Source organism: Oreochromis aureus, linkage group 19, assembly GCF_013358895.1.
Source record: "Oreochromis aureus strain Israel breed Guangdong linkage group 19, ZZ_aureus, whole genome shotgun sequence".
Classification (NCBI taxonomy): domain Eukaryota; kingdom Metazoa; phylum Chordata; class Actinopteri; order Cichliformes; family Cichlidae; genus Oreochromis; species Oreochromis aureus.
Window position 1 is genome coordinate 25,123,517 of NC_052960.1, and position 11,524 is coordinate 25,135,040.

Here is an 11,524-nt window from a genome sequence, read left to right on the forward strand (position 1 = left end):
TTTAGTATTTTATTTGTTCCTGAGTAAATCCGTTTGGCTGAGAAAAGTTATAGTTTTTACACAGCTGAATAAACGTCAAGCAGACAACTGATTATCAGAAGTGTGAGATGCTCGAGAGTATACTCTGGTGTCCTGTTAAATTTTAGATAGCAAGGAGCAGACGGCTGAGTTTATTAAACTCCACCGAAACAATCTGCAAATGTCATTAAAATTTAATAAACTATCATCTTGTCTTTATTTTTAGTTAGCAGTAGCACATACCTTAAACACTTAAAGCTGTAAGCTAATGATAGTTATATAAGAGCAGATGCATGCTGGTGCAATAAACTGTATGTTTTACGTCCAATGGATGCATGATCTGATTAGTCGACTAATCGCAGAAATAATCGGTGACTAGTGGACTATCAAAATAATCGTTTGTGGCAGCCCTAGTCAGTATAGGAAATTGATTTGGTAACATACAGTTACAATAGTGGACGCTAATATTAAACATCAAGCAAAAGGTTCATTTAATGAGGCCATCCCCCCTCTTCTCTTGGTGTAGTATAAGAGCATATCTTGCTGTGAGCACAGGAGCCCCACCCACCTGCTGTTCAAACCTTCCATTTGCAAGGGGCAGCCAATCAGAAGAAGAGTCATGGCGGCTTGTTTTAGGCAGACGAGTTTTCCCAGTGTGAAGTAAATGAAAACTGTGATAAGGAGAATAGGGAGTCTGGGGAGAAAAAAGGACAACTGCTAGAGAAAGGACTGCCATGAAAAACATGTAAGGAATAATATATTTTAAGACTACTTAAGCATAAACTGTGGTAGGAAAGTGTTTGCACATCGCTTGTATATTGACACAGCGTGAGTTAAATCATGTCGGTGTAGCCCCATCTTCATGCACCAGTCCACAACAAAGTGCCTCCAAAGTGTAGTCCCTTTTCTAAATCACAAGACTTCTAAAACACGTTTTTAAATGGAGCATGAAATTATTTTAAGCACACATAATAGCTCTGTAAACTCTGCCCAGGTCGTTGTTTAATATGAAAAACTACTGTGCTCTGTGTCTTCTGTATACAGTAAGTAAATGTTCCTGGTGTAACCAAAGCTTACCTGTAGTCTTCTGCTAAGCTGGTAATCATCTTAATTAAAGTATCGTTACAGAGTAATAATGTGTAACAGAACAGAAACTGTGATGAGAGGGTACTGTTGTTCAGCACAGCTCACCAAGTTATGCAGAAACCTGTTGTTGGTTTTTACTTTTTAAATTTGCCAAATCTTCTTTTATGTCCGCTCAAATTATGGTTGTCCAAAGTAAACTATATATAACTATAATTTTTTTCACAAATCATTATCAACCTTTCATGTATTAAATTTAGTGCTAGTTTTAAAAACTCCGCATGTTTTACTTCTCCTTCCACCAGCAGTTAATATGTTTACTTTATTTTTAATGGGAGGGGCTGCAGAAACCAAAACACTCAACTTTGCCAGAGAAACACGTGATCTCACATGTGTGCTCTGATTCGCTAAACAGCCTGTCAATCATTCTGAAGGGTGTGCCCAGATGAGAGTTTTGTGGTCGAAGGAGACTCTGCTGAACACAGAGGAGAAACACACGCTGAAGGAAAATGTCTTCAGTTCCTGACGGGAAGAAACTCATCCGCAGTCCCAGCGGCCTTCGCATGGTTCCGGAAAACGGCGCCTTTAGCAGTCCTTTCTCGCTGGACGAGCCGCAGTGGGTTCCGGACAAAGAGGTGAGACAAGCGTCGGATTTGGTTTGACAGCGACAAGCGATCACAGCCGTGCAGACACGAGAAGCTTAACTAAGGCTTTCCGGTTGTAGTTTCCAAAATAAAATCACCTCTCTGTTAAACTAGTGGGAATAAAATTGAAGCCGCTTACTAATGCTTGTGTTTGTCCTGCTAGTCTCCTCCTGTCGTTTAAAAAGCAAAGTGCTCAAATAAAGTAAGAGTCTAGTGGTAGCTTTAGCTGTAGTTTTGATGATGTTGTATTTTATTCATTGTAGTATAACTTGAGAAAAAAAACAATTTAGTGCGCTGTTTTGTTTTGTTTTTAAAATCCTGACAGCAAAAGTCACTGGACTATTTTCACAAGGAAAATACAAGGAAACATCCAAAATTAACTAATATTTACATTTTACATTAGAACACTGATTGTTTGGGGCTTCAAAATGTAAGACCCTGTTTCAAGTTATCAGTGATAATCACAATGTGTTTAAATAGCTGCTTTTATTTGAACGATAGTTCAAGGTCCAGATATATTTATCTAAGCTGCTGGGCGTAGTAAATATTTTTTTTAAAAAATTTATTGTTGTTTTATACTTTAAGAGTTGTTAATCAGTGCTTTTCAGATTAATTTGCGCTGTGATAGGCTTTTATTTTTTGTAGTGAAACGGCTCTACATCCGGCTTACATCCTGCTGACTGCGGCGAGCTTGACGGCGCTCCGGACATCGCAGTTGGCCGCTGGACTGGGCGTTGCAGGCTGTCACGGCCAGCCTGGCAGCAAACGGAGCTTGTTAGCTAGTTAACAGCTACGACTAGCGGCAAACTTAATTGTAGCGTTTGTCAGCGTCAGAGTGACGAAACCCCTCTGGTTGTGTGCGTGTTTGACTACCAGCACGTAGGTTAGCTAAACAGCAGTAGGAGCTAGCCCTTCGTGCCTCGAAGGCTGTAGTTTTACTGCACTGTGTGCCAGTGCAGTAAAACTACAGGAGGACACACAAAGACTGTCTGTTTGCGAAAATGTAAACTCCGGCTGCACACAGGGACACTTTGACCAGACCGGCGAAGTTAATCATTTACTATTTGCTGAGCTCAGCGTTCAGATCTTTAATAAGAGGGGCAGGGATTAAAAAACAAGCCTGGCACTAATTACAAACCCATATCTTTTGATCTGTCAGTGATAAATCATAGGTTTGACGGTTTAATGAACAGTTACCACTTGTCAGTAATGACCATAAGACACAAGAGCCATTAACACATACTATTTTTATACTATTATTATTTACACTTACAGCTGCAGATCTATTGTGGCTTGACTAGCTGATGATACTTGTGCAAAACTTTAAAACAGTACTTTAACCGAAAGCTGTCCAGCTCAGCATGTTGTGTAACATCCTGTTTTTTCCACTCTTCCCGTCTTTCAGTGCCCCAGATGTATGCAGTGCGACACCAAGTTCGACTTCATCAAAAGAAAGGTCTGTTTTGTTTCTGACAATGCGAACGCTGCAAAAAATCTCGACTTCCTGTCAGACTGGAAAAACATATGGTGGATAAACCAGCGTCTAGTATAAATGTTTTGTTAAACAATGTGAGGCTTTCGTTTAGTTTGTGTTGTGAATGCATAGATGAGTTACTCCTTCTTGGATCATTTAGTCAGAGCCGTGTGTTGATATTTCCTGCCAGTGTCCACCGACATAACGCTGTAAGCCTCCTGCCACCATTTCATTTTACATCTACTGAGTTAAAATAATCACCCTTACAAGTGTCTTCCATATTTGCCTCTTTTGTCATCATCAGAGCCAGCTCTAGACTGCTGCCTGAAGTCAGTTTCTAGGTGTTGAATTACACATGTCCTGTACTCTGCATCCCTCACGTCTTGGTTATCTTGAGGTTTTAGCACAGTTTTGATATTTTTAAGCTTCCCGATTCTTTAAAAGTGCAGTGAAGCAGATGTGGTTTTGCTTTGCCTCAGTCTCTTATACTCTTCTTGAGAAGTGTTTCTTCATCAGCTCAAAGTCTCTGATTAAAAAGCACATTCTGTCCAAAACTGACACACTTATTCAGAGTGCAACAGAAACCCACCAGCACAGAGGTGGATCCCTCAGGAAATCAAGGGCTTCTATTTATTTGTTATCCAGGCCTCAGAGGTCTCAACATTTGTAGGCAAGCCAAAAAATTTGGGAACTAATGTAACATATGACTCACCAAAATCAGTGATGTGGAAATTTACAGGAAATTGCTCTGATAATAAAAAAAACTGCTCATTAATAGATGTAACAACTTCGTACCATCAAAGTCTGCACAATATCCATTATACACGTTATAATAAACTTTGTTTATTAATTAATAGTGGGATCTGTTACTATAAAAATTAATACAGTAGCGAATGTGTTCCACTGCAGTCAAACTAGAATATAATACTAGAATAAAACAAGGAAAGTGGACTCTTCTATATTGTTTAGAAACTGTTATTTGAAACCATTAAACACATTTTATACTAAAAACTTTAGAGTTACTATAAGGATATCCTCCATAGTGGTTTAAAGTTACATAAAAAAAAGTTGTCCTATTATCATGTTTACTAATTTGCAGATAATGTCTTTTGTTTCCATTTTAAAAAGTGCTGTCCTCATCAGAAATGAAATCATATCTACTTGTTTTGTTTAAATTGTATCCACTGTATTGCTGTAAGACATACTGTGACTGAGAGTGAGTCAGGCACACAGTTGGGGGTGTAATAGAAGTTCTGATTGGTTGGAAACGGTGCTGTAGCTCAGCCAGATCGTTTTGAGATTTCCTGAAAACGTCTAAAGTGCCTAACACAGACATCCTAACCCTGACAATCGGCCAGATAATCAGACTGTCTTGTGTTGTCTCCCACAGCACCACTGCCGGCGGTGTGGCCGATGTTTCTGTGATAAATGCTGCAGTAAGAAAGTGGCGCTGCAACGCATGTGTTTTGTTGATCCGGTGCGGCAGTGCGCCGAGTGCAGCCTGGTGTCCCAGAAAGAGATGGAGTTTTACGACAAGCAGCTCAAAGTGCTTCTGGGAGGTGAAAACTCACTCTTATACTTTAAAAAAAGGCTTAAATCCAGCGCGTCTGCCTGGGTTTTGTTTTCCTGTAATCATGTTTCGACACATTGACTCCATGCAGAAAGCCGGAATATGATCAAAGTAATTTGTGAATTAATCTTATCAGTCCTTTCCTGGTAATCCTGTTGATTGTGGGACAGTGTGCAGCTATAAATACACAGCAACAGTGTGGCTCCTTATCAAAAATCCATCAGCAGCCTGGAGTGTAGAGGAACAGCCGGCTGAACGTTTGGAGTTTGTGTGTGTTTGTATCAAAGGCTCAGTATGAAGGAGAGAAAGTGACAAAGATGAAGAGCTAAAGCAGCAAACACTGCCATACTTTTTCTCCTCCTGTTTGATAAATGAGCCACTGACTTGGAAACAGTCCTCAGGTTTTCACTCTCCACGCTCGTGATGTCTTTGTTAGTGTCTGAAATGTGTTTATGAGATGTGTTTATGTTCGCTGTAACAGGAGGCACCTTCATTGTCACTTTGGGAACGTCGGAGAAGTCTGAAACCATGATGTGTCGCCTCTCCAACAACCACAGGTTAGCTCTTCTTTAAGTCCACACATACTTGACATACCAAATACTTACTTTACCTGAATTACAAAAAGCTACCTGTCACATCTGGCCACGTTGTTTTCTTCCCTCCTATGAAATGTCTCCGTCTGCAAATTAGGCTGCTAACTGAACAGGATCAAATGTGTCCGCTGCAGTCTTAGGAAACATAAATAACATCTGTACACAACAAATAAGTACCTCGGTTTTAACAGTTGTCCTTGAGGGGGGAAAAGGGGAATGCATTTGAATTCAGTTTTAAACAGTTTTATTTGTACCAGTTTTTGGTAAGCTGTCTGTCTCTGACCTGAATGTCAGATATCTGTTCCTCGATGGTGAAAGCCACTTTGAGGTTGAGCTGTCTCGGATCTCCAGCATGCAGATTTTGACAGATGGGACAAGTCCAGGAGGTGAGTGTGTGAAATAAAAATGTGTTACAAGTAAGTGTGTGTGTGTGTGTGTGTGTGTGTGTGTGTGTGTGTGTGTGTGTGTGTGTGTGTGTGTGTGTGTGTGTGTGTGTGTGTGTGTGTGTGTGTGTGTGTGTGTGTGTGTTTTAATTTTCTGAGCACCTTTCTCTGTATCTGTTTCTTTCTCTCGTTTCCTCCTCGAGATGTTGTCACTAACTGATAAATTTCTGTTTTTTCTAAACTAACACACGTTCTTTTCTCTGCTGCTTTGGCTTTGGCCGCCCGGCGCTTCTTCCTCTGGGCTCAGAGAATGACATTCACACTTACACCAGTCTACTGGACAGTCACTTTATCTCTGAAGGTTAGCTTTCATTTGCTTTACAGTGTCCGTCTGTCAACAGTTCCTCATTGATGTCGCTGCATTTCTGCATGTTTCCCACATCAGCTTTCTTTGTTTGCAAGGAAGCTGCCTGAAAATGGAGCCTCTGATACATCTGCGATTCCTTTTTTATCTCTGGGTCCCCGAAGCATCTCAGAGGAAACTGAAATGCCAAACATTTCAGTATGTTACTCTGATCATGATTAATATCCTAAGCAGCCTGATTAACCGATTCATTTGGCAGAAAATCAGTTGATGAGTAGTCATTCGTCAGTCGCCAAAATAATCAAATGTAATCAGATGGTTCACTCAGAAGGTCTTTCAGGGATACATTTGGGCTATTTCTTTATCATTTCTTCACAAACCGGGCAGGAAAAGCTTTAGAATTGATTTCAAGTGCGGCATTTGCATTAAAATGTAAGTAAAACAGGTCATCGTTCCAAAGCTGCAAAACAAATCCACACACTGGTGAGCGGTGAATGTTCACAGGATCCTTTCCATGGTAAAGAAACTTTTGCATAATGCTCCGTCAAACGAAGGTCAATGGACATATCAGGATTCAAGTGTATTACAAAGATAAATCATGAGGGCAAAGTTTCAGCAGAAGGTGCAAACCAATCGGGGCAGATTGGACAGATTGTAAAAATGCATCGACAAAGGCCTGTGAGGTACAGGAAGTGTATAGCTTGACTTTGTGTCCTAACAGCTCTTAACAGAACAGGTGGACAGCAGCCACAAACATGCTATGAAAGCACCCAGAGAATTTGAGTTTTCACTTATTAATAGAAAAATCCCCTCAGCTGAAGGAGTTGATGAATGCTACAATGCTCATAAAGATGATTTCCATTAGAGAGATGAGTTTGATGCTTTTGGGACACTGAACCTCGAGTGTTGCATGTTTCCTGACTGGAGCATGAAATCATTTCATCATCAGTGTCGTCGCGTGCATTTCCATTAGTCTTTGCCTTATATTGTTTTAAAACTGTCGTCTGTTTCTGCTTCCAGTCTTCTGGTTTCTGACATATGTTAAATCTCATTTGAAAGGCTCCAGTTGATTTGTGTCAAGGCTCAGCAGAACTGTGATTTCATGGGGAAAAAAAGAATATGTAGTGACTTAATTTGTATACCAATTAATTTGTTCCATGTGTAAGACTGTGTGTACAACTTGATGTATACATGAAAAATACTAAAATGACCTTTTTTAAAGTTGCTTTTTTTGTTGTTTGACTCAAAGAATACAGTTTACTTAACAGACAGAGGACGTCTTTCAGTATTTTTTTTTTTAATGTGTGTGTGTGTGTGTGTGTGTGTGTGTAGGAGGGTCAAGAGCCAGTGGAATGCTACTCCATTACAAGCCAATGGGCTCTCAGGATGTCCAGCAGCTCCGCATGGAGGCAGCAGATGATAAGAAGGTGGCCTCATTATGGTTGGCTGCAATGCACAAGGTAAAAATAAGCAGGACACCTAAGACGGTCCATGCAGTGCAGATAAGTAACAGTTGCCCAGCCCACTTAAAGTGCCTAAAAATGGTTGGAGAGGAGTGAAAATGACTTATTATGCTGGAAATAAAGAATTGTGCCAGCATAAAATCAAGTCAGGGACACAAAAGAGTCCCTCCCTACAACAGATACTGCTTTATGTCCTTTATTCAACCATCTAAATAATAAGTAAAACAATCAAAAAAGAGTTTTGATTCATGCATCAGGTTGTAGTCCCACATATAATCGCCTCAAACGTAAGCTTATCGAAAGTGAAGTTTTGAATTTATTACTGTAAGCTGAATATTTTGGTGTGGAGCAAAGTTTAGAAAGGTAGATGTAGCATCATAACCTGTCCTGTGGCGCCCCCATCAGGACAGTGTTTATGTTTTTTGTTTTTTTGTTGTTTTTTTTTTAAACATGTTTTTACATTTTATTTTTTGGCTGAAAAAGCCATCAATCTCACACAACACTGTAGCTGAATGTGGTCTGTAGTGTGCTTGTTGAGACAAAGGAATAAGAAATCAAGAGCGTTTTTATTTCTGAAACTATGAAACTAACTCTTTTTTTCTGCCTGTTCTTTCCAACAGGCAGCCAAACTGCTGTACGAAGCTCGAGACCAGTGAGGACCAGAACTGAAGCTCCAGGCAGCACACACCCAAGTGTTTTGCACCCATCTCAGTCGGGTTTGGTACCCTTTGGATATTATTAAGGCCACTTCCTCTTCTGCTTATCTGTCCGATTCCTCATTGGTTCTTGATACCAGTTCTATTCATGGTAATTTTTGCAAATGTTTGTATGAAAAATGACTTTTATTACCTCTATAACCAGTACTTTGTACATAATGTTTACCACAAGTACGCTGCTTGGACCTATTTGTTTAATTTTTTTTTAAAGAAATAATTTTACATTGACTTCATTTAATCCTCTTTTGTGTTAATTCATAAATCAGGGCATGCAGCATTAATATTTCTACTCAAAAATATAACAAGAAGAAGAAGGTTTGTTTTGTTTTTTTGCCAATTTAAAATTATTTACAGAATTCATTAGATTTTAATTTTATTTTTTAAAACATTAAACATGTCACAAAATGAGGCATTGCACCTTTTTTATTAACCATCTTCCATGGTTGAATTATGGTGACATTATAACTTTGTTATGCTGCTACAAGAGAAGTGATAAAGTGTGTCTTTGCAGGTTTACTTAGGGTGACCTTAACAGAACCAAGTAGGGACTTGGTCATTGAACTGTCCGCAGTACCCAGATCTTCCACACAGAGCGTCATCACAAGTAGTTTGAAGGACAAATCCACCCTGAAATCCTTTATCGCAGACAGAAAAGCAGCTTTTTGTGATGTTACTGGCACTTCAGGATTCAGCTGTCCTTCATTTCTGGTAATCTCATAACAAGAAAAGGTTTGAACAAACACAGTTGTTCCTGAAATGCCAATAACGTCACAGACTTACATCCAGTTTATATGAAAGTAACATTACATGGTGGATTTTCCCTTCAGTGACAGTTCCGTTTAAATGTTGAAAGTTTAGGTGAAATCTTCTTTTTCAGTTATTAACTGCTTCAAATATTCACAGTCGTACATCTTTAGGCCTTTTTGTCTAAAAACTTCAACTTTTCACTGATTCTAGTGAAGTATACACACAAAGACATAAACAAATGCTTTAAATATAGTTTCATGCATTAAAGTTTTGTACAAAATATATTGCTGAATATTCCTACTTTAGCACAAGCTGTGTATGTATTTGCATAATTTTTAAAGCTGAAGTATGACTCTAGTTTTTGTAATACTTGTATATTCCTTTTTGCCATTACTCTAAAGCCCCAAAACATTTTTTTAATCTTTATTTTTGTCATTATTGTGCAGACCAACAAACAGGATGTCAGATCTCAGCTATCCATCAGCCATGTTGAATTGACAGGTCTTTCAGTTAGCAGGTTGTTACTTAGGTATTCTAATCAAAGACGTAATTGTTAAAGTGTTGAGCACAAGAAAACTATCATTTTCATTTGCGTTGCAGCCAAATTTATATGCTAAAGTACTCTATTTACAAAAAAAATAAAATAAAAAAGTTTCTGAAGAAGTTGAAACTAAATGGCCACTTTAGACTGTTTTAGTATGCGGCTTTAGTGCCCAGAAAAGCCCAATTTTTACTGTGAAAACAGTTTAAATTGGGTGGTAGTTTGGGGAACTTTGGATGAAGCTGTATAAAAATCATTATGTTTGTCTTAAAAACATTTATTAAGTAATAAGCATGAGCATTGTGACACAAAAAGTCACGTTTTCAGGTGTATGTCATGGTCTTCAGCACAGCGGCAGATACTTACTGTCAAACTTTGAGCATATAATAATAACAGGTCGTCATACTGTAGGCGGCGTATATACCGGATGGCAAATAAATGAACTTCCTGTACAGAGGAAAGCCCTGGAAATGGTCAGTAAAATTAACTTTTAGGTTCTCTTTAATTAAACTGTGTGCTTCGGTCTACATCTGAGTTAACGTGTCCGTTAAACGCACAGCAGCTCGTCAGCTGTTAATGTTGTAATACTTCAAGTACAGTTTGGTGCAGTTTTACAGGCATCTGCGTGTCTTCCTTTTTCCCCAAGCTTGAGGAAAGAAATTAATGGTTTAATAGAGCACAGAACGGGCTAACATTTAGTGAAATGTCTGACTTTTTTTTTTTTCCCCCCCACTTTATCGCTTCCAGTGAAAAAAACATTCTCCACCCCAACACCCCTTTGTGACAAAGGTTATTTTTATACTCACCTGAGAATTAATGTTGCTGTTATTTGGTTTCATGTTCTTCGAAGAGAAGATAGTGAAGTGTTTGTGTATGAGACATTTGTGTGTTCCTGCTTTGAAGTATTGCTGTACATTGACAGGGTGTAAAGTTTTCTCATTCAACAGTTGCTGGTGTTGAAAACAGATGTTAATAACTGCACAGTCAACAACAAAAATTAGCATCAATCTTTAGTCATGTATGTTTTTTTCCCCAGTACCGCATGTTGCGCACTAATGGGATACACATTATTTTTTACTTCTGTGTTAATTTTTTTTTTAAAAATCTCAGTAACACTCTGAACTGAAACTAATTGGTTCAAGTTTAATCAGTTGAAAACAGATGCACATCTACTGAGTTTTGTGTCGTTGGCTCAATGTGCAGCTCTTTTCTTTTAAAATGTAATTATTTTATTTTAAGTTCGCACTACATTTAAAATCACCAAGTCAACCAGTGTTTGTATCTGCACTTTATGGCCACTCATTATTCCCTATCAAATCTTTTATTTTGCTCAAAATGCTAAACTGCATCCCTTTGATGGATTTTTCTTTTAATAAAGTCCAGTGTTTTTAAATTTGCTGTGATGTTGTTATTTGAAAATGGGATTCCTGTATGAGGTGAAGAAATGCTGACCTGGTAGAAGATTTCAAGGCCATCATTCTACATTGAACCAACTTCAAATCAATCTTCGTAAAATTCATACGTTTGGTTTACCTGCTTAATCCCTGGAGGTAGATACTGGGAGAATTATTTTTCCTCCATTGATGCTATATTGCCAGAAGTATTCGCTCACCCATCTAAAACATTGAATTCAGGTGTTCCAATCACTTCCATGGCCACAGGTGTATAAAACCAAGCACCTAGGCATGCAGACTGCTCCTACAAACATTTGTGAAAGAAGCTCAATGAATTCCAGCTTGGTACCATGATAGGTTGACCATCTGTGCAACAAGTCCAATCATGAAATTTCTTACCTACTAAATATTCCAAACTCAACTGTGAGTGGTAGAAGCAAATGGGAATGACAGCAACAGCCAAGAAGTGGTAGGCCATATAAGATCACAAGGCGAGGTTATAGCATAAGCTGAGGCAAATAACAGATTAGATCA

General features: G+C 38.7%; 1 protein-coding gene across 1 annotated transcript; it reads left to right on the forward strand.

Annotated features, from left to right (window-relative positions):
* The first annotated feature begins 1,535 nt into the window (after nucleotides 1–1,535).
* zfyve21 (zinc finger, FYVE domain containing 21) lies at nucleotides 1,536–10,989 on the forward strand. Its single transcript, XM_039603431.1, has 7 exons — nucleotides 1,536–1,736; nucleotides 3,151–3,201; nucleotides 4,610–4,778; nucleotides 5,271–5,346; nucleotides 5,677–5,768; nucleotides 7,462–7,589; nucleotides 8,213–10,989. The coding sequence occupies exons 1-7, from the start codon at nucleotides 1,611–1,613 to the stop codon at nucleotides 8,246–8,248; spliced, it is 678 nt and encodes a 225-aa protein (XP_039459365.1). The 5' UTR covers nucleotides 1,536–1,610; the 3' UTR covers nucleotides 8,249–10,989.
* Nucleotides 10,990–11,524: the final 535 nt, after the last annotated feature.

What these genes read in the sequence shown, in the direction of transcription:
- zfyve21 (XM_039603431.1), top strand. Translation starts at nt 1,611, where the DNA reads ATGTCTTCAGTTCCTGACGGGAAGAAACTCATCCGCAGTCCCAGCGGC. An exon ending in TCGACTTCATCAAAAGAAAG is followed by an intron (nt 3,202 to 4,609) that starts GTCTGTTTTGTT and finishes TGTCTCCCACAG; the next exon opens with CACCACTGCCGGCGGTGTGG. An exon ending in AGATGGGACAAGTCCAGGAG is followed by an intron (nt 5,769 to 7,461) that starts GTGAGTGTGTGA and finishes GTGTGTGTGTAG; the next exon opens with GAGGGTCAAGAGCCAGTGGA.